Source organism: Rhipicephalus microplus, unplaced genomic scaffold (assembly GCF_043290135.1).
Source record: "Rhipicephalus microplus isolate Deutch F79 unplaced genomic scaffold, USDA_Rmic scaffold_34, whole genome shotgun sequence".
Classification (NCBI taxonomy): Eukaryota; Metazoa; Arthropoda; class Arachnida; order Ixodida; family Ixodidae; genus Rhipicephalus; species Rhipicephalus microplus.
In genome coordinates this window covers 1393033-1415744 of record NW_027464607.1, presented here as the reverse complement: position 1 = coordinate 1415744, position 22712 = coordinate 1393033, and the positions used below count along the sequence as shown (strand labels likewise).

The window sequence follows — 22712 nt, the reverse complement described above, 5'->3', positions numbered from 1 at the left end:
CTTCGGACCGTACAGGGTGGTTCGACGGCTCGGCCCACTTGATTACGAGGTTGTCCCCGACGGCATCACGAACTCTCAACGACGCCGATCGCGACCTGAAATCGTCCATGTCGCGCGCCTCAAGCCGTTTCATGCGCGTTAACAAACTGAACTAGTGTTTTTTTATTGTTGTATCGTAATTTATTCATTGTACTTTCTTGCATTATTATTGTACTTTCATCTTTAGTTAAAGCATCGGGACGATGCCTTTTTTCAGAGGGGGGCAATGCCACGTTCCATTTCCCAAGTTTTTGTTATCGTCCGAAAACACCGCACGATTCTCAGCGCAAACCGCGCCTGCAGTTTTCTAGAAGGTTCCGGACTGTAGTAGATCATTTCGATAAGATCACGCCCACTGTGCGAACGGTACAGATTGTTCTGGAAGCTACGCCACCGCCAGCGATAACGCTAGAACATTCGACGGCAAGAGTATAAATGCCGACGCGCTTCGCCGCTTGTCAGTTGTTGATCGAAGGCCGACGCTCCGTTCGCCGCTATCAGTCCGAGACTGCTATCTGTGCGAGACTGCTGCTGTAATTGGACTTTCAGTTTACCGGGCACAGGTTCGCCCAAATAAACAGTTAAATCCTAACACAAAGTCTCCTGTCTTCGGCCACGTCACGACCCCGTGACAATATATGGTGTTTTTTGGCGCAAGGGCCATTTGATGGCCAAAGAGCGCCAGTTCATGGGACAACGAATGTGGACAATGATTGTGATTAGCGGCTGTATAAGGGCCATAAATTTCCTCGCGGTAAGGCGGGTAAAAACATACAAGTAATAAAATCATGACCATGCCGTGAAATGTGTGTGTGGTGTGAATAGATGACAAAAGTTGGTGATAATGTAAAACGATGGTGGACATGTATGGCATTAGCACAAGTACCTCACTCGTTCATACCCTTGCGTCCAAGGGCCGTGAGGCAAGTGCTTTCCTGTGTAGCCACCACAGCAAAAACCTCCCTGGAGAGGTCGTGCTACGGGATGCCCGGGTATATGACATGAAAATTATGAATTTCTTTTAAAAACGCTAACAATGATTTATGACTAAAAAGCGGTTCCCTACCAACGAACATTGCAGGGTGTAAAGGTATATTATGTCGGTAGGGTAATGGAAAGTGCTGTTTTCTTACAGTGTCCAATTGTTTGCACTCAATTAAAATGTGAAGGACTGTCAATACTTCACCACATCTGTCACACAATGGTGGATCGCCACCGGAGAAAAGATCTGTGTGTGTCGTGTATGTGTGTCCTATCCTGAGTCTCGTTAGTATTACCTCCGTATGACGTGATTTTGATACTGGCAGCCAATTACCAAGGTGTGGCTTAATAATGTGTAGTTTGTTTTGTGTGTGTGTATCCCACTTGCTCTGCCAGTAGTCCCTGAGGTTTCGTTTGAGAGACGGCTTAAGATCAAGGGCCGGGATTAATATGGGTGTAGGGGCAGTGCTTTTATGGACGAATGCAGCGAGCTGATCCGCCCTCACGTTGCCTTGGATCTCAAGGTGCCCTGGCACCCAGCACACTACAACATGTTGTTTGAGTGTGTAGAGTGTGCACAAAATGGAGTAAAGTGAGACAATGACCGGGTTTTTTTGTTTTTTAAGACTGCGCAGAGCCGTTACCACACTGAGGGAGTCTGTATAAATTACTGCTTTTTGTATTTGTAATTTTTTTATGTGTTTAGCTGCCACAAGTATCGCGTAAGCTTCCGCTGTGAAGATACTTGTGCCTGGATATAGAGGGCCAGCATCCGAAAAGGATGGGCCGACAGCAGCGTAGGACACAGAGGAGTCAGACTTGGAGGCATCTGTAATGAACTCAGGACGTGTGTATTTCTGTTGAAGTTCCAGGAAGTATGTTCGGATATGGGCAATAGGTGCATGTTTTGTTACTTCTAGGAAAGACACATCGCAGTCTATAGTCTGCCACTGCCACGGTGGCGAGTATGCTACAGGAGCCATTAAACTGTGTTCAAGTGACACTCCAGTTTCTTCAGCTAGACCCTTCAGGCGAACTGAGAAGGGCTGCCTCATCGAAGGCCTGTTTTGAAACAGAATGTAGCTTGACAGATCATTAATAGTACAGTATGAGGGGTGCTTCTTGTCTGCTTTCACCTTAAAAAAATATACAAAGAACATGTAAGTTCTCTGTAGATGAAGCGACCATTCATTTGACTCCATGTAAAGGCTTTCTACAGGGCTGGTGCGAAAAGCACCCGTAGAAAGGCGGATGCCCAAATGGTGCATGGGATCCAGCAACTTCAAAGCACTTTGAGTTGCAGACTGATAAACAACAGCCCCATAATCTAAGCGGGTGCGAATGAGGCTTCGATACAGATTCATGAGGCATTGCCTATCACTACCCCAAGTAGTACGTGACAACACTTTTATAACATTCATGGCTTTTAAACATTTTTGTTTTTAAATACTTGATGTGCGGTACGAAGGTCAACGCTTTGTCCAAGATTAAGCCTAAGAATTTATGCTCGGCTTTGACAGACAGACGTTGCCCATTCAGTCGAATGTCAGGTTCCGAGTGCATGCCTCTCTTTCGAGAGAACAAGACACACGTGCTTTTTTGTGGGTTAAGTCGAAATTCGTTTTCATCTGCCCGTTTGGAGACCTTGTTTAAACCCAAGTGAACCTGCCGCTCACACATTGCCAAGTTGTATGACTTGAAGCCAAGCTGGACGTCGTCGACATATGTACAATAGAACATATTGCGGGGGATGGACAAGTGCAAGGAAATCATTTTGATGAGAAAAAGTGTGCAGCTAAGTACACCACCTTGTGGCACGCCTGTTTCCTGGACAAATGTTTGGGAAAGAACCGTGCCCACTCGGACACAGAATGTCCGGTTTGACAGGTAACTTTCGATTATGTGAAACATTCTTCCGCGCACGCCAAGGTGGGACAGGTCTTTTAGAATTCCAAAACGCCCTGTTGTATCATAAGCCTTTTCGATATCGAGGAACACAGAGAGAAAATATTGCTTATGGACGAAGGCGTCTCTGATCTGTGCCTCGATACGAACAAGGTGGACTGTGGTGGATCTACTTTCTCGAAACCCGCCCTGAAATGGGTCGAGCAAATTGTTTGTTTCAAGGATATGTACAAGTCGGCAGTTTATCATTTTTTCAAAGACTTTGCACAAGCAGCTTGTAAGTGCAATAGGTCTATACCTTGAAGCTAAAGAAAGGTCCTTGCCCTCTTTCAAAATGGGAATAATAATAGCCTCTTTCCAGGAGGTAGGGATAGTGCCAGAAAGCCAGATAGCATTGTATAAACAAAGTAAGGTTTTTCGTGTTTCGGCTGGTAGGTTTTTTAACATTTCATACACCACACGGTCAGAACCTGGGGCAGAAGTACTGCAGGAGTTTAGAGATGTTCGGAGCTCAGCTAGACTGAAAGCTTGGTTATACGCCTCGTATCTAGTGGATTTGTGTTAGAGTTTCTGCTTTTCTATTCTTGTTCTGTATTTTTGGAAAGTGTCGGTATAGTGGGACGAGCTGGATATCCGTTCAAAGTGTGCACCGAGGAAGTTTGCCTGATCTTCCAAGGTATCACCCTGAGTGTTTACGAGTGGAAGTGTGTGTACTTGTTTTCCTGCTATCCTACCGACCATGTTCGAGACTTTAGCCTCCTGTGTGTATGAATTGATCCCTTACAAAAACTTCTGCCAGCTTTCTCTTCTGGCCTGCCGACGCGTTCTCCTGCCTTGAGACTTTATTTTCTTAGAGCTCTCAAGATTTTCCGCTGTCGGCGAGTTTCGCAGCAACCTCCATGCCCTGTTCTGTTTCTTTCGCGCATTACGACACTCTGTGTTCCACCATGGGACGTGTCGTTTGCCGGGCATTCCAGATCTTTGCGGTATGCACTTGGCTGCTGCGTCAGTTAGAAAAGCTGTGAAGTACTGCACAGCTTCATCTATATTTAACCTACATATGTCTGTCCAACTCAAACGTGTAGTGTTGTGAAACTGTCCCCAGTCTGCTTTGTTTATCACATCACATCACATCACTTTAATACCTTAAAGACCCCCATGTAGGGGGTATTACATAAGGGGTGGGTTACAGGCAAATGTACACAGGTTTTCAAATGGAAATGTGCGTGGTGACCTTCTCTTTAAATGTTGATGGACACGTGATGGCTGGAACGTCACAGGGAAGGCCATTCCAGTCCACTGCTACACGGGGAAAAAAAGAGGCACAAAAAGTAGTAGTGCGAGCATGTGGACGGGCAATTCGAAACGCGTGGGCAGTGCGGTGAGATATGCGCGTCGGTGGGACGATGTAGGGTGCTTGATTAAGAGGGCTGTGAAAGAACTTGTGTAGCAAACAAAGGCTGGTAATGCGGCGGCGCACTGAAAGATTCGAAAGACCAGTTTCACGTTTAAGGGATGATATGCTTATGTTATATGAATATGAAGAATGTATGAACCTAGTGGCGCGGTTTTGCACAGACTCTAATTCATTTATCAAGTATACCTGGTGCGGGCTTCATATGGGAGCTGCATATTCTAGTTTAGTTCAGATTAAAAATTTATAGGCGAGAAGTTTGATGTCAGGTGGGGCATGACGCAAATGACGCTTCAAAAAACCCAGAGTTTGGTTCGCTGATGATATGACGTTCGTGATATGCGTGCGCCATGAAAGATCACTGGATAAGTTGACGCCCAGGTATTTATAGGATTTAATTTGTTCAAGAGTAGAGTTAGTTATTATGTAAGAAAAATGCAAGGGATTATGCTGGCGTTGAAAAGAAACGAGTTTGCATTTAAAGGGGTTAAGCTCCATCAACCACAGGTCGCACCATTGCTGTACACGATGAAGGTCATTTTGAAGCGCAGTTTGATCAGAGGGTTTAGTAATTTTGCGGTATAGAACACAATCGTCGGCAAACATGCGGATATGAGAAGATACATGCATGGGTAAATCGTTAATATATATTAGAAACAGAAGGGGTCCGAGGACGGAACCTTGGGGGACTCTCGATGTTACCGAGAGGGAACTAGAATGTTTATTTCTATTATCGACAAACTGGGAACGGTTAGCAAGAAATTCTGAAATCCATGCAAGAATTTTGGGGTGCAGATTCAACTGGGCAAGTTTTAGTAACAGGCGTTTGTGTGGTACCTTATCAAAAGCTTTAGCGAAGTCTAGAAAGATTGCATCAGTCTGGAAGTTACGGTCAAGATTAGCGTGCAAATCATGAGTAAATGTAGCTAGTTGTGTTTCACAAGATAAAGATTTACGAAATCCATGCTGGGAAGAATGAAAGAAATTGTTAGCGTCCAGAAAGTTTATTTTGTGAGTGTATATGACGTGTTCCATGATTTTGCATGAGACGCTGGTTAGTGAAATGGGGCGGTAATTTAGGGGTGACTGTTTGTTACCTGATTTGTGGACCGGAATGACCTTTCCCACTTTCCAGTCTTCTGGCAGCATTCCTGTTTTAAGCGACAATGAAAACAGCATCGACAAACACACTGCAATAATTTGTTTAGTGTTTTTTAACAGTTTAGAGTTAATGTTGTCAACGCCAGCCGATAATGAAAGTTTAAGTCTGTCGATAAGGGACGAAATTCCAGCAACAGAAAATTCCACTGGAGTCATTATCGGCAACGTCGTAGTAGGTGGCGAGGGAAGTGGCGAATCGGCTTCTTTTGTGAACACAGAGCAGAACGCGATGTTAAAAACGTCGGCACAATCACCGTCGCTAACTTCCTCACCATATTGGTCAGTAAGCGTTATTTCGCGCGGCGGTTGCGGGTTTATAACTTCCCAGAACTTTCTAGGGTTATTTGTTAGAATTTTAGGTAAGTCAATGCGATAAAACGTCTATTTTTCACTTCGAATTGCAGCATATTATGCGTCTTCTGCAGCATAGTACTTCTCCCATGCGCACGCAGTACCATTACGTTTCGCAGTACGAAAGAGACGTTTCTTTTTATTTTCCTGCCTTATAAAAGTTTCGAAAACCATGGTTTATTTTGATTAGCAGGTAAGTTCATCTTTGGGATATATGTATTAGTTAACTCGAATATTTTGTCCCTAAAGACTAACCAGTTACTGTTAAGAGATCTTGAATCGAAACTGGATTCAAACTCGGGCAGGAAATCTCGCAGTTCATTATTGATTGCTTCATAATCACCTTTGTTGTACATATGAATTGTTTTGCTGGAAATGTGGCGTGTTTTAGGGATTAAGTTTAATGTAGTTTGAATGATTTTATGATCACTGATTTCACGTAAGTAGGAGATAGATTCTAAGCTTTCGGGGCTGTTTGTTAGTATAAGATCTAAAATGTTCGAAGATTCACTAGTTACACGAGTTGGTTCCGACACCAGTTGCGTAAGGTTAAAGTTCAGACAAACATCGACAAATTCTCTTGCTTCGGCATTTCCTGTAATTAGTTGTGTTTCGTTTATCCAGTCAATATTCGGGAAATTAAAGTCACCATAGAGGAGGATATGTGCGGATGGGTGTTTATTAGTAAGCGTAGACAGCACTTCATTCAGTTCGCGGGCGAAATTTGGATCAGAGCGAGGGGGCCTGTAGCATACGCCAAGTAATACTGTTTCGGGTGGGGCACGGCACAATACCCATAATATTTCAAGTTGTGAAGGAATGTTGATAAGGGAGCAAGATAGCTCTTTGCTATTGGCGATGAGTACTCCCCCACCACGTGCGTTCTTACGGTCATGACGAAACAGAATAAAGTGCGGCAAGTCAGCCAGAGCCTCTGTATCCGAAATGTCGTCAGTAAGCCACGTTTCGGAAGTATACTACTGCCAGATGATTTTAATAGATTAGACAGGGGCACGCGCTTAGGAAGAAAGCTGCGGATGTTAGTATAAATTACCGAAAACGATAGCTTAGCTTTAGTGCTTGTACGTGGCTGTTGGTGCGCTTGCCGTCGGCGTACTGATCCCTATGTTTTTTCTTTGACAATTCCTGCTTCGTGGTCGTAAATGTATCGCTTAGAGCCGATGTGCAAAGTTTGGAAACGCAGTGAAAATGGCACAGATTTGCTCCTATATAGCGAAAGCAACGAGCTCTTTTCGGGCTATTCTAACAGGGTGTGTGAAATCTTCGCCAATGCTAAAGTTAGTACCTTTTAGTTTTAGGCCGTTTGAAAGGATAGATTCTTTAGTTTTGAAAGACGACAATTTCACTATTATAGGCCGTTTGTTGTTATTGGTGTGCCGCCCTAGGCGGTGTGCACGCTCTATGTCTTTCGGTTCGATTGTGAGTTGAAGTCGTTCAAGGCCGTGCTGGATTATTATTTCTTCTGACTGAGTGTATGTTTCCTTAGGATTAGTGTCAGGGAGATTGTAGAATATTAGATTGTCACGCCGGGAACGGTTCTCGATGACATCGAGACGCCCGTCTATGTCGTACACACGGTGCGTTAGCTCAGTGGTATTAGTATTTATTGCATCTACTTTCGCTCGAAGGGTTAGAAGATTTTGGCAGTGATTTTCCAAGTCAGCAATACGATTTCCAAGATCGGTGATAGTCTGGTTTGTGGTGGCTATCTGAGATTTAAGACCCTGCATCTCAGATAATATTGCCGACTGGCCCTGCGACAACTTTTTCAGCTCAGCGAGTATATCTGGCCCGGGGTTCGTCCCTACATCTCCCGATAGCAAGAGCGAGGCACGTACGACATTCACACATTCGGTAACAAGCAAGCAGCAGCACTGTGGGCTCGGCAGCTGCACCAAACAGTAGTTACTTGATTTTTTAGTAGACGTGGGATACGAACTACCAACCTGCATGATCAGGAGGAACGGGTTAGCGGCCTGTTTGGTGGCACAGCCGCGAAGCCCACAGTGCGCGCTGGATGGTGGCTGCTGCTTTATAGGCTGCGCAGGGGATGTTGTCGACGGCGATAGGGTGGCTGGATTTATCTCGACGATCCACGGAAGGAGGGGTGGCGCTGCCGAAGATCCGGAAGCATGGGTGCCAGGGAGGGGGCAAACAAAATGTTCGCCTTCGTTGGTAGCAGGTAGGCGGCTTCCCGGGGTGGCAGACGATACAGCCAGCAAGGCAGGCAGTAGCAGGTCGGCGATAATGCGGGCAAAAACCTGCATGATCAGGAGGAACGGGTTAGCGGCCTGTGTGGTGGCACAGCCGCGAAGCCCACCATTTGGGAACGTGTAGAGGATCAGCCATTTGGGAACGTGTAGAGGACATTCATATGTTGTTTGTGAACTCAACACTACAGGAAAATGGTCACTTCCATATAGATTATTTATGATTTTCCATTCCAGTAGGGGTAGGAGTGAAGGTGATACGATGCTGAGGTCTATAGACGAGTAAGTTTTGTTGGCAACGTTATGGTATGTTGGCTCTTTCCTATTCAACAAACAGGTACCGGAAGAGAAGAGAAATTGTTCAATGAGACGACCTCGTGCATCATAGCGAGAATCGCCCCACAGTCAACTATGTGCATTTAGGTCCCCAAGAAGCAGATAAGGTTTGGGCAGTTCGTCTATTAGAGACTGGAATTCACGTCTTTCAAGACAGTGGTGGGGAGGTACATACAAAGAGCAGATGGTGACGAGTTTGTTGAAAAGTACCGCTCGGACAGCCACCGCCTCAAGGGATGTCTGGAGTGGTAAATGTGTACACGCTACTCCTTAGTTAATAATAATGGCTACGCCACCGGATGACGCTACAGCATCATCTCGGTCCTTTCGGTATATGATGTAAGCACGTAAAAAATTTGTATTAGAGGATTTTAGGTGTGTCTCCTGTACACACAGCACTTGAGGTGAGTGTTTGTATAAAAGCTCTTGGACGTCGTCGAGGTTTTTAAGCAGTCCTCTGACGTTCCAATGTATAATTTGTGTTTCCATATTGAAATTAAAGTAGTGCTGTGTGTACGTTAAGGGAGTGACTTGTTTAAGCTGAAAGGTTGAGCTCAAGTAACAGGGCTATTATCAGGCCCTGTTATGAGCTTTTTAGTTCTCTTGGCGCGCTCCAGAGAGCCGCGCCGCTCTTTTGGCACCAGGCGTGCCGCCGTATCCATTGCCTCCTCGGAGGCACTCGATGCCCGCTCATGCGAGCTGGTTTTTCGAAGCTTGGGCCTCGCCTGGCGAGGTGAGGCCTTGAGAGCCGAAGACCCTGCAGTCTCTGGTCTCTGTTCAATAGTAGGCGGAGTAGACTCAACTACTGTCGCCTTGGGGGCAGGCGCCACAGCCAATGGCTCGCTCTGCGCAGGCCGAAGAGGGCTGGTGCGACACTTCCCCCTGGCGCGCCGCATCAGCATATGTGGGGCCATAAAATGGCGAGACTCTTTTTCTTGCTTCTTTAAATGTAATGTTTTCTTTTATCTTTAAAGTGATGATCTCTTTCTTTTTTCAAGAAAGAACAGGAACGTGAGTACGCGGCATGATTACCGCCACAGTTAACACAGTGTGCAGGTGCTTCGCAGTTGTCGGACGCATGGCCCACGACTCCACACAGAGCACAAGTTTTCCGGCCACGACAGCTATGCGAGCCGTGGCCATATCTCTGACACTGGAAGCAACGGCGGGGGTTGGGAATATATGGCCTCACGGTTGTCTTTGTGTACCCAGTCTGAATGGTTTCCGGCAAATCTCTCGAAGCAAAGGTCAGTACTAAGTGTTTGGTTGGGATTTCCTTTTGATCTCTTCTGATCTTAATACGCTGTACGTTTGTCACGTTCTGGCTCTTCCATCCTTCCAGAAGTTCAGCTTCGGTCAGGTCAAGCAAATCTACGTCCGATACGACCCCGCGAGATGAGTTCATGGACCTGTGTGGCCTAATACTGATGGGTGTGTCTCCAAACGTTGTGAGGATGTTCAGTTTATCGAATTGGTCTTTGTCACGTATCTCAAGGAGTAGATCTCCGCTTGCCAATTTGGTAACCTTGTACCCGGCACCAAGAGTTTCGGTTAAGCACCTATCCACTATGAAGGGGGATACAGTTCTGGCTTGCTTGTTAGTTTTTTCGCAGTGTATAACGTGGAAATGAGGAAAGATTTGTCTTGGCCGGATGAAAAAATTGATATCTTCGGTGCGTACCCGCTTTGAGGAGGCACGATCACCAAGTAAAGGGAATGCTTTGTGCATGCTAATTGTACGTTGTTCAGCAGCGTTGGCGGCCACCCACCACGGAGCCCAACGAGGGGACGCTACAAGTTTGCAGATGCTGAAACCTGCAGACGCCAGCCGTACAACGCCACTATAACCCAATGCGCCTAGACCAAGGTAGGCTATTTGCACAGGGTTAACCCTAGCCGCCAGGAAGTTTGGAAGTAAACGGAAGAGAGTAGAAGACAGGACAGATAAATAGTAAGAGATAAAGACGAAGATGTAGGGAGAGAGAAATAGGAAAAGGCGACTGCCGATTTCCCCTGGGTGGGTCAGCCCAGGGGTGCTGTCTACGTGAAGCCGGGGCCAAAGGGGTGTGTTGCCTCTGCCGGGGGTGCCTTAACGGTCCAATCACCCAGCGTCGGCTCAACCCCCAGGATCCCCTTTTCCCCGGACACGGCAAAGCCACGCACGGCTAGGCGTGGGAGGGAGTAGAAACTCCCCCGTTAGCTCGGGTCCGTGGTGTCGCTACACACCAAACGCCTACTTGCGCAGGCGCCCCTGCGGGGGAGCGCACAAGTTTTCAGCGTGCGCTTGTTTTTTTACGGCGTATGAATAAGAATCACCCCCAGAATCTTCTGTCTTGTCTGACCGAAAGTATTTTTCTTCTGACATAGCGGCAGATACCAGAGTGCATGGGATTCCAGCGTGCGCATGCTTTTTTTTTTTCGCGTACGAGGAAGCATCACCGCGAGTATTTCCTGGCTGAACAGAACGAAAGTTTTTTTTTTCTGTACCTACACAGCAGACAGCAGGGCGCATGGGATTCCAGCGTGCGCATTTTTTTTCCGCGCATGAGCAAGACTCACCACCAGGATTTCCTGGCTGAGCTGAAGGAGTGGTGTGCGGCGGACACCGTGGCAAGCAGAAGGGCGCATAGAATTCCAGGAGGTGCATGTTTTTGTTTTCGGGTAAGAGCAAGAATCACCGCCAGAATTGCCTGACTTAACTAAAGTAAATTATTTTTAGAGGACAGTATGGCAGTCAGCAGAGCCCATGAAATCCCAGCGTGCAGATGCCTTTTTTTCTTTCCGCGTACGAGCAAGAATTACCACCAGAACCTTCTCGCTGAACTGAAGAAACATGTTTTCGGGCGAACACGGTGGCAGACAGCAGAGCGCGTAGGATTCAAGCTTGCGCCAACTACCACCAGGACCTTCTGGCTGAACTGAAGGAAAGTATTTCAAGGCACACACCGTAGCATACAGAAGGGTGCATAGAATTCCAGCAGGCGCAGGTTTTTTTCTCTGGTACGAGCAAGAATCACCGCTAGAATCTTCTGTCTGAACTGAAGAAAAGTATTTTTTGGCGTACACCACAGAGTACAGCAGGGTTCGTGGAATTACAGCATGCGCATATTTTTTTTCGCGTACGAGCAAGAATCAACACCAGATACAATGAATGATACGACGGGGCGGGCGGAAAAAGCTGTCATTTGGACAGCTTGACGAGGCGGCTGGGTCCCTCATTGGTGCTTAACAGCAGTGATGCAACAAGAAACAAACATAAATCAGCATTATATAATACAAGACATATATAGAAAAAGAACAATGATGTCTAAGTATACAAAATTGCAATCTTTTGCAGAGACAAAGAAAAAGAAGAAGAAAAGTACCGCATTACAATAACGTTCTTCCTACGTGACCTTAAGATTCGTGCGCGCGAGATTTAGAAATGAGAGGCATCAGAAGAATGCTTTGCAAGACTTGTCTTGAGTTCAAAATAACTGTGTATGGCTTTGAAAGAGATGTTCTCTAATTGTAGCCCTTCGCAAATAATCTGTTTAATAATCTTGGTAAGTTGTTTCCGAGTGTTTGTTTTCCAAATATTGTTCGCACTGTCGGTATCTTCCAGTACTCCCTTTTACGTGTTGCATATACAGGGGTGTTTTCTTATAACCTGGAAAGGCGCTTATGAAAATCTGATCTGATTTTTAACTCTTGTTTATACGCCTTACACAAACGGTAATGATATAGTGTTGTGGCTGGAAGTCTCCTATATTTTAAGAAATACTCACGTGTGTGGAAATGTCTTGGGACATTTTCAATTGTGCTTAAGAACTTTTTTTGTAGGACATGTATTCGGTGTTGATTTCCTTGTGTAGTGGTGCCCCAAACTAAATGACAACAGTTCAGTCTGGATTGAAACAAACTGTTGAAAATTAGCATCATAATGCTCTGTGGCAGTATATGACGATTGCGGTAAACAATGCTGGTCACTTGAGAGAGCTTTGTTACTAGGCAATCGACATGTGCATCCCAGCATAAGGTTTCCTGAAAGACGACACCTAATGTTTTAAAACTGGCTACGAGGGTGATAGGTGAGGAGTTTACTGTTAAAGTTTTATTACCTACATTTTTTTTATTTTTACTGCGAAATAACGTAGCTTTTGTTCTTTTGTATTTAATTTGAAACTCTTTTGAGATGCCCATTCGTCTAACTTTTGTGAGGTTAAGTTGGTTTCATCTATTAATTAATCAGCCGCATTCCCTATAAAGAAGATGCTAATATTATCAGCGTTAATTATAAATTTTGCCTGAAGGTTTATGGCAATAATATCATTATTATAGAAATTAAAAACTAATGGGCCTAAGATACCTCCTTGTGGCACACCTGGAGACACGGCAAGGGGACTAGAGAGATCCTGGTTGATGTCGACTCGCTGAATACGATGTTGTAGATAGGATTTTATGAGTTCTGCCGCCTTGCCGTGGTAACCGTAGCGTAACAGTTTTTCTGATAGAAGGGTATGATTTATAAGATCGAATAATTTAGTGAAGTCAACAAAAATTTCTAGGACTAATTTACTATCGTTAAGTGCTGTTAATATTAGGTCTTTTTGAGCCATTAACACGAGTTCAGTGCTAAGACCAGGGGGCCCGGGTTGCTTGAGCGGTTCCACAACAGCTCAGCCTTCGGACCTCAAATCCCCGTCAAAACTGTGAGTAATAATCTAAATTTCCTCGCATGGTTTTATGAGGCTTCGGAGCACTTCGAGGAGCACGTTTTAGCCACCCAAATCCGTTACAACTTGAGAAATTAACGACTCACCCTTCGGTTAGGCCTAACAACAGCAGCCACTGGCTCCACTTCGATCAAATCAGGAATTCCGCAAGAAAAGCTACTACGCACCTCTAAAACCACCCTCGATTCTTCTTGGGACGTTCCGGAGCCTCGCCGCTACCATCTTATCTTGAATCTGCGGGAAAAAATGGTTTTTCTTCACCGAAAATCAACTATGGGTAACACGTGTATCCGCCCTAAGGGGGCTGCCATGTTGATAGGGGAATTTAGCACCTGCCTCCTCGAGCTCAAAGATTGAATGAAAAGGCAAAAGATTACAACAAATATTGGTAACATTATTAAATCACGCAGAAGGAAGATTTCGGGCTCTGAGCTCAATCTTACCAGTTTCTGACCGGCGAAAACAAACCCACAAGAAATTATTTCCACCTTATGACCATATGGGGGCCGCCATCTTGCGTGGGACCAAGCCACTTTGAGGACGACGAGTCATATCTCAGCTTTTACACACCCCTGGACGACAAATCAGGTCTCAATTGAGTCGTTAAAATCCGGAGATAGCCGTAGAAAAAACCGCGAGCGCCCAATTCAACTAAAAGCGTCAAAAAAGACTTATTCAGAAGACACACTCAGTGTTGCCGGACTGCTGTCACTGCTTGAGCTGAGTTTCGCGAAACAGCTTCCACACCGAATTAAGCCCACCGGAACTGCTCCTCCACCTCTTAGCCAATAAGCACAGATTATTCCAACTGCGGGAGCGGTAGCGGCCGCGTCAACAGCACGGGTAAGTGAGCTCTGCACATATCTACCTATAACTTTAGCAATTTTGGTCCTGGGAGGGTCAGAGTGGTGTCTATTTGTTCGTGAAGACACAAGCAGTTCAACCGCTACAAATACTGCTATTACAAACGAAAATTTTAAATTTTAGAAGCGGAAAACAGTGTGAATCTGTGAAAACAACTACAGTCGGACCACGTACCCGGTGCCGCGCAGTTCCAAACCGGAAAAAAAGAGAAAAAAAAGAGAAAAAGAAACCGCGAGTTGATGGAACTGCATTAAGAGGCCTGAGGTGCGGCCTCACCGGTAACCACCGCCGGGAACGCACTCCCTCACCAGAGAAGGATTGGCCACCCTGGTGCAGTATCTGGCCACTACCTCCCACATGGATACGCCAAATAACTCACGGCCCTCAGTCCTCAGCAGCTGCGAAGCAACAGACTACGGCGGCGGTCAGATCTGCAACGCAGCAGAGGGTGCTAAGAATCTCTGGACTACAGGCCGCCATTGGAACCTGAACTTGGCAACGTTTAACGCTAGAACCTTATCTAGTGAGGGAAGTCTACTGTACTATTCGAGGAGCTAGAGGGTGTTAAATGGGATATAATAGGGCTCAGTGAGGTTAGGAGGAGAGATGGGGCCTATACGGTGCTACAGAATGGGCACGTCCTTTGCTATCGGGGCTTGGCAGACAGAAGAGAACTGGGAGTGGGGTTCCTAATTCACAGAAACATAGCTGGCAACATAGAGGAATATTATATCATCAATGAAAGGGTGGTAGGTATTGTAATTAAACTGAATAAAAGATACAAGATGAAGGTAGTACAGGCTTACGCGCCTACATCCAGCCATGATGACGCTTCAGTTGAAAGCTTCTATGAAGACGTGGAATCGGCAATGAGTAAGGTAAAAACACAGTATACTATAGTGATGGGCGACTTTAATGCAAAGGTAAGGAAGAAGCAGGCTGGAGACCAGGCAGTAGGGCAGTAGGAGATTATGGCATCGGCACTAGAAGCGCCAGAGGAGAGCTACTAGTAGAATTCGCAGAACGCAATAATTTACGGATTTTGAATACCTTCTACCGAAAACGAGAAAACCGCAAGTGGACATGGAGGAGCCCTAATGGCGAAAATAAGAACGAAATAGACTTTATAATGACTGCACACCCAGGAATCGTGCAGGATGCGGAAGTGGTTGGCAAGGTACGATGCAGTGACCATAGAATGGTACGGTCTCGAATTCGCCTAGACTTGAAGAAGGAACGACAGAAACTGATACGCAAGAAGCCAATCAATGAGCTAGCACTGAGAGGGAAAGTACAGGAATTCAGAGTGTCGCTGCAGAACAGGTAATCGGCCCTTAGTGAGGAAACCAACCTTAGCGTAGATACAATGAATGATAATCTGACGAGTATCATTACGGAGTGTGCGGTGGAAGTTGGAGGCAGGGTAGTCAGATAGGACACTGGCAAGCTTTCCCAGGAAACAAAGAACCTAATTAAGAAGCGTCAAATCATGAAAGTGTCAAGTACAACAGACAAAATAGAACTGGCAGAGCTTTCGAAGTTGATTAATAGACGTAAAGTATGCGATGTAAGAAGGTATAACATGGAGAGAATTCAACACGCTCTGAAAAACAGAGGAAGATTCAAAGCAGTGAAGAGGAAACTTGGGATAGGCAAAAGTCCTTCTTTGCCTATCCCAAGGTAGTTATTTTGCCTTCTTTGTCCCTTAGTATGCACTAAGGGACAAAGAAGGCAAAATAACTACCAATATGGATAGGATAGTCAAAATAGCGGAGGAGTTTTACAGAAATCTGTGCAGTAGCCGAGACAACCACGACCTTAATACGATAAGAACTAGCAGTAACCCAGATGACACCCCACCAGTAATGATAGAAGAAGTCAGAAAAGCTTTGGAGAGCATGCAAATAGGCAAAGCTGCTGGTGAGGATCAGGTAACATCAGATCAGCTGAAAGATGGAGGACAGATTGTGTTGGAAAAACTAGCCACCCTGTTTACGAGGTGTCTCCTGACGGGAAGGATACCAGAGTCTTGCAAGAACGCTAAAATCATCTTAATACATAAGAAAGGAGATGACAAGGACTTGAAGAATTACAGGCCGATCAGCTTGCTCTCTGTAGTGTACAAGCTATTTACAAAGGTAATTGCTAACAGAGTAAAGAAAACATTAGAATTCAATCAACCAAAGGAACAAGCAGGATTTCGAACAGGCTACTCAACAATTGACCACATTCATACTATCAATCAGGTAACAGAGAAATGCTCAGAGTATAACCAACCACTATACATAGCCTTCATAGATTACGAGAAGGCGTTTGATTCAGTAGAAATATCAGCAGTCATGCAGACACTGCGGAATCAGGGCGTCGATGAAGTATATATAAACATCCTGGAAGAAATCTACAGGGGATCAACTGCTACCATAGTGTTTTATAAAGCAAGCAACAGAATACCAATCATGAAGCGCGTAAGGCCGGGGGATACAATCTCTGCGATGCTATTTATTGCGTGCTTATAGGAGGTTTTCAGAGGCCTAGAATGAGAACAGTTAGAGATAAGAGTTAATGGAGAATACCTTAGTAACCTGCGCTTCGCCGATGACATTGCATTGCTGAGTAACTCAGGGGACGAATTGCAACTCATGATTACGGAGTTACACAAGGAGAGCAGAAAGGTGGGTCTTAAAATTAATCTGCAGAAAACGAAAGTAATGTACAACAACCTCGGAAAGGAACAGCGCTTCGAGGTAGGTAATAGTGCACTTGAAGTTGTAAAAGAGTATGTCTACTTAGGGCAGGTAATAACCGCAGAGCCTAACCACGAGATTGAAGTTACTAGAAGAATAAGAATGGGGTGGAGCACATTCGGCAAGCACTCTCAAATTATGACAGGCAGATTGTCATTATCCCTTAAGAGGAAGGTATATAACAGCTGTATCTTGTCGGTACTTAGCTACGGAGCAGAAACCTGGAGACTCACAAGGAGGGTTCAGCTTAAATTGAGGACGACGCAGCGAACAATGGAAAGAAAAATGGTAGGTGTAACCTTGACAGACAAGAAGAGAGCGGAGTGGGTTAGGGGACAAACGGGGGTTAAGGATATCATGGTTGAAATAAAGAAGAGGAAATGGACATGGGCCGGGCATGTAGCGCGTAGACAGGATAACCGCTGGTCATTAAGAGTAACTAACTGGATTCCTAGAGAAGGAAAGCGAGTTAGGGGGAGACAGAAGGTTAGGTGGGCAGATGAAATTAAGAAATTTGCGAGTATAAATTGGCAGCAGCAAGCACAGGACCGGGTTAACGGGCGGAGCATGGGAGAGGCCTTTGTCTTGCAGTGGACGTAGCCAGGCTGATGATGATGATGAGTGCTAAGACCTTTACGGAAACCAAATTGAAATGGTATTATAAGTTATGTTTTTCTTCAAATTCAGTAAATCGATTCAAAATTATTTTTAAGTACTTTTGAAAATACTGGAAGATTAGATATAGGGCGATAATTACCCATGTCATTTTATTACCCTTTTTAAATAACACAGTCACATGTGCAGCTTGCATTCTGCTGAGAAAGACAGATTGGTTTAGACACAGGTTGAAAATGTAAGAGGAAGTGCTAATAAACCAATTACATGCTTTATGAGTTTATTCTGGAAGCCATCTATATGTTTTGCTTTACTGGTATTTAGGTGATGAGTTATATAAATTACTTCAAGCTCATTTATTAAGTTCAAAAAATTGTATTTTTAATGTAAGGAGGGCTATTTACATTGTATTGCACAACGGGAATGTTTGCAACGCTAACAAAATGCTTAATGAAAGCGTTTGCAAGCAGTGTACCGAAGAGCTCTTCACCATTTATCTCTAATGTTGTAATCTTTTCAGGAGTGGTGTTTACTTTTAAGACAGTACTTAGCCTTTTCCACATAAGCTCAGAGCATCCAGCAGTGGTGGTGAAAAAGCTTACAAAGTAGTTACGCCTAGCTTTCTTTATATCCTTATCCAAGCGACTACGACATGCTTGAACTGGTATAGCGCATTACGGTGAAGAAGAAACGGCCGAGCAGACCGACACTAGAGGACAGAGCGCTAACTTCCAACTGAGCTTTATTGTCAAACTGCATCAAATATGTAGACTGGCGCAAGCATACAAAACCACCCAACGCAACGACAAGATTACACACAACATCCCACCGTCACATATCACAGATTCATAGGCGGTTATCCTGATTAAGGAAGGCCACTTCATGTTCAGATAAAACCAAAGAAGGGGCGCTAATACACGTGATGCCAGCTCTTGCTATACAAAGCGCTTCTATAATTTCCCGAGTTAATTGTGACGGGTGCTTTTTAACCACTTCACAATGATCAAACATGGGGGAACATCCACAATCGTGGCAGTGAATTCCAATGTGGCCCTGGATTGCTTTGTGAACATTATAATGGTGCTCTTTTAGCTTTTCATTAAGGCAGCGCCCCGTTTGGCCGAAATACCACTTACCACATGAGAATGGAATCGCGTAAACAACCCCCGCTACACACGGCACAAACCGAGTTTTGTGCTTGGTTGAGCAACCAGTGGAACGTGATTTGAGAGGATTGACTGCTTTGCAAAGCCGCTGTAACTTATCCGGCGCTGAAAACACCACTTTGACGCTGCATTTCTCCCCTATCTTTTTTAGCCGGTGGGAAATGTCAAGCACGTAGGGTAAAACTACGGGTCTTTTTCGGTCGTTAGATTCCGGCTGAGCCTCGGAGTTGCAGCCTTTCTTTATCTGTTTTAATAGCTTTTCAGCTATATATGCCAGTACAATAGCTGGGTACCCAGCACTCAAAAGCCTTTCAGCTTGAGCTGCAAAGCTGCGCTGCATGACATGATGACATGATTTCCTAAGAGGATTGATGAGACAAAGATTTGTGATGCTTCGCTTAACTAACTTGGAATGGGAAGAGTCATAAGGTAAAAGAGGTTTCCCAGTTCTAGGTTCAAATATCCAGCACACATGGTCAGGTAAAAGAATTAAATTCAAATCTAAAAAGCGTAAGCTGTTGTCAACTGGCATCTCATGAGTCAATAAAAGCGGTTTAGAACATTCTTTAAAAGTCATTACAATACCGTCGCTTAGGTGCTGGCAGGCAGCGTCGCTGCAGTCGATGAAAATCAAAAAGTCGTCTACGTAACGACATATTTTGGTGACAATATTTTGGTCAAGCATGCTCATCAGCAAACGGTCATGATATGCAAGGTATATGTCACTAAGGATCGGGGCGAGGCATGACCCGATGCAGACCCCACTATTCTGTATGTATTTACGATCATTAAAAGAGACAAAAGTCCACTTGATATAAAAAGACAGAAGCTCTAAGAGGGTACTGTTATGGACCCCCGTGAGATTCTGGAAGGCTACAGCACCAAATGAGTCAATGGCATTGTCAACACACTGTAACAACTTCTCATGCGACAAAGAGTCACAATTAACTCGGGAAATTATAGAAGCGCATTGTATAGCAAGAGCTGGCATCACGTGTATTAGCGCCCCTTCTTTGGTTTTATCTGAACATGAAGTGACCTTCCTTAATCAGGATAACTGCCTATGAATCTGTGATATGTGACGGTGCGATGTTTTGTGTAATCTTGTCGTTGCGTTGGGTGGTTTTGTATGCTTGCGCCGGTCTACATATTTGATGCAGTTTGACAATATAGCTCAGTTGGAAGTTAGCGCTCTGTCCTCCTGTGTCGGTTTGCTCGGCCGTTTCTTCTTCCCCGTAATGCGCTATACCAGTTCAAGTACGACGAACCAACTCACCCAATCTTCAACACTCGTGGATTACGACATGGTTTGAATTGGTGAAACAGCTCACAGTTTTTAGTTTGAATGAATCTGTAGTGTAATTTATTCTTCTCAACGATTCTAGAAAGAAGACCGGAGCTTATCCAGAGCTTTCGAATTTTTCGTCTTTGCTTCATGCAAATGGCCGGAAAACTAGTTTCATATATGGGTTTAGAATACGAAGAAAGATTTCGTACGCCCTATTTGCGTCACAACACCTCAACACTTCCTCCAAAGAAGTATGTTCTATTTGACTACAAAATCGTGATAAAGTTTCTTCGGCAATTCTCTGGACAAAATGTTTTATTTCGGCCTCTTACTATGTATATGTATCTTGCAACAAAAAGTTAGGTAGGGGATGACTTATATCATACGCGAAAACACCTGCTTTCAAATTTGCATAATTTATATTTGTGAAAAAATATCGATTAAAGATGAGGAATGTTGAGTTATTCGAGTCGGTAAATTAATTAGAAGAACTAAGCCATTTACCAAGAGTAAAAATCAAGCTTTTCCTTGAGAAAGTCATTACTCATCATAATTATATAAATGTCACCACCAAACACAACATCAAATTGATTTTCGTTAATGAACTCTGCAATTGATTCTAGATAACTAAAAAAATGGAGCCATTTCACCACTGGGAGGGTGGTAGCAGACAGGTAATACCATGTTCTGCACTTTAATTGACAGTATTTCACAGTCATGTGTAGTGACAGAAAGTTCAGATAGTAATTCACAAGTAAATGTTTCTTTAATCAAGATGCATATACTGCCACCGCGGGAATAGGAACGGTTTAAATAAACTGTATAGTAGGGTGGAAGGCACAAAACATCAAGATCAATCTTACACCAAGTTTTTGATAATAATATTGCATCAAATGAAAAACTGAGTTGTTCAAGGAACAAAGATTGGGCTTTTTATTTAGTACAGAACGAATATTTAGGTGAAAGCATTTAAATGATTTGAGGAACGGTTTCTCGATGTATTGCTCACACACTTGATGAAAAACATAGGTCTGAACGGTTGTGTCTGCCATTGAGTTAGAAAATCACAGGGCTCTTAGCCTAGTTTATCCAGATTGTCTGCGGTGGAAATCACCAACGCCTGTTCACCCTCCGCTTTGCGAACAAGTGCCCGACCGTTGTTGTGCCACACATACTTGTACATTGCCCTTTTGGCCCAGTTTTTTTTTTTTTTTGCTTCAAACAGAAGAGCACGTGTTCGTTTCGTGGCATTTTCCTTCATAAAGATCATGCATCATTCCTCATGCATCATTCCTGTCACGTAATTTTTTCGGTTAAACCACCACCGATCCCTATCAGCCTGCTTGGTAAAGTGACAGATAATGCCGGGGATTTTATCTTTCTCAGACGGTAGCCGGTGAACCACGACCACGTCGTTTCCCGATAGCTGTGGCAGCTGAAGTTGTGTGGCGAGTTCGTTTAGCTTATCAATCAAGTTTTCCTTTTCTGTTTAATGCCATGAAATTCAAGGTTAAGGCGGCGGCTTTTCCATTAGAGGGCGTCGATTTCAGCTTGGAAGTGATTAACATCGCTTTCGCTTTTCTCAAGTATTTCAGTGCGGCGTCTGAGTTCTTTTACTTTTTGTTCATGTTTCTCGGCAGTTTTCCGCATTTCATCATACTGCTCCGAGCGAAATTGCAAGGAATCCTCTATGCCCTCTACTACTTCCTTAAGTGGCAACAATTGGTCAAGCTTAGAACTAATGTTTTTTTTTAATATTATGCGATTATCTTGCTGGTCTGATTCATTACTTTCATTTGTTGATTGCAGTCGAGTTTTCTGTCTCCTACAAGACATACAGCACCAAGCTTGGCGATACGCCTCCCCCTTTGTTTTGAGCGTTGCCACAGATATTCCCGAACATTTTCCGGTGTGAAAAGTAGAAGTGCAGTCAATACACACAACAAAAGTGTCCGACTCCGTGAGCCGTACCTGACAGTTGAAACATAGCATATTGGACGCCATCATCACTTTTTTGACAGTAGCAGCGGCATCAAGAGAGAAGCAAGAAGCGAAATAAAAAATTCAACGATACTTACCTGCGAAAAAGCAGGTGCTGATTTAGGTGTTACCGCGATGCTGCCGCGGCTGCCAATGTGACGCACTGCCTTGTGTGACTTCCCTATAAGTTGTCCGTCCACCGAGGCGCTGTATGACGACTGCGGCTGGCTCCACTGTAGGTTGTTCTGCTTGGCCAACAGTGATTCAGATGGTGCTTGATGGCAACTGTGTCTGACTCCCATTGGCTTTGTCTCACGCGCCGCCCCTTCGTCAGCAGCCGAACCTCGGTGAAAGTGGCATAAGGAGAGCCGATTGATATATGCGAAAAAGCAGGTGCTGATTTAGGTGTTGCCTCGATGCTGCCGCGGCTGCCAATGTGACGCAGTACCTTGTGTGACTGCCCTATAAGTTGTCCGTCCACCAAGGCACTGTATGACGGCTGCGCCTGGCTCCACTGTAGGTTGTTCTGCTTGGCCACCAGTGATTCAGACGTTGCTTGAAGCAACTGTGTCTGGCTCCCGTGGGCTTTGTCGCACGCACCGCCCCTTCGTCCGCAGCAGAAGCTCGGTGTAAGCGGTATCAGGAGAGCCGATTGATATCTGCGAAAAAGCAGGTGCCTGCCAATGTGACGGAGTGCCTTGTGTGACTGCCCCACAAGTTGTCCGTCCACCGAGGCGCTGTATGACGGCTGCGGCTGGCTCCACTATAGGTTGTTCTGCTTGGCCACCAGTGATTCAGACGGTGCTTGAAAGCAACTCGAAGACTTTCTTGTCTCAACCTTGACCCCTTAGTTTTCAATTGGATTTGCGACTTTTTTAACTAACCGCCAGCAGTTCGTTTACGCAAATAATTTTTCTTCGTC

At 44.7% G+C, this 22712-nt stretch overlaps 1 protein-coding gene and 1 pseudogene across 2 annotated transcripts; both read right to left on the bottom strand.

Moving 5' to 3' along the window:
- Window positions 1-6512: 6512 nt before the first annotated feature.
- Window positions 6513-22658, bottom strand: LOC119165510 (uncharacterized). 2 transcript variants are annotated; one of them, XM_075884503.1, is made up of 3 exons: window positions 21889-22658; window positions 13301-13367; window positions 6513-8133 (listed from the first exon to the last, which is right to left on the bottom strand). In XM_075884503.1, exons 1-3 carry the CDS (start codon window positions 22090-22092, stop codon window positions 7841-7843), a joined length of 564 nt encoding a protein of 187 aa, XP_075740618.1. In that variant the 5' UTR covers window positions 22093-22658; the 3' UTR covers window positions 6513-7840. The 2 variants fall into 2 exon arrangements, with proteins under 2 accessions (XP_075740618.1, XP_075740617.1); XM_075884502.1 differs by lacking the exon at window positions 13301-13367.
- On the bottom strand, window positions 20649-21839 carry LOC119165918 (uncharacterized; annotated as a pseudogene).
- Window positions 22659-22712: the final 54 nt, after the last annotated feature.

Coding starts and splice junctions, on each gene's coding strand:
- LOC119165510 (XM_075884502.1), bottom strand. CDS start 22,092: ATGGGAGTCAGACACAGTTGCCATCAAGCACCATCTGAATCACTGTTG. Junction 8,134..21,888: donor CAGCACCTGCTTTTTCGCAG/GTAAGTATCGTT, acceptor CTGATCATGCAG/GTTTTTGCCCGCATTATCGC.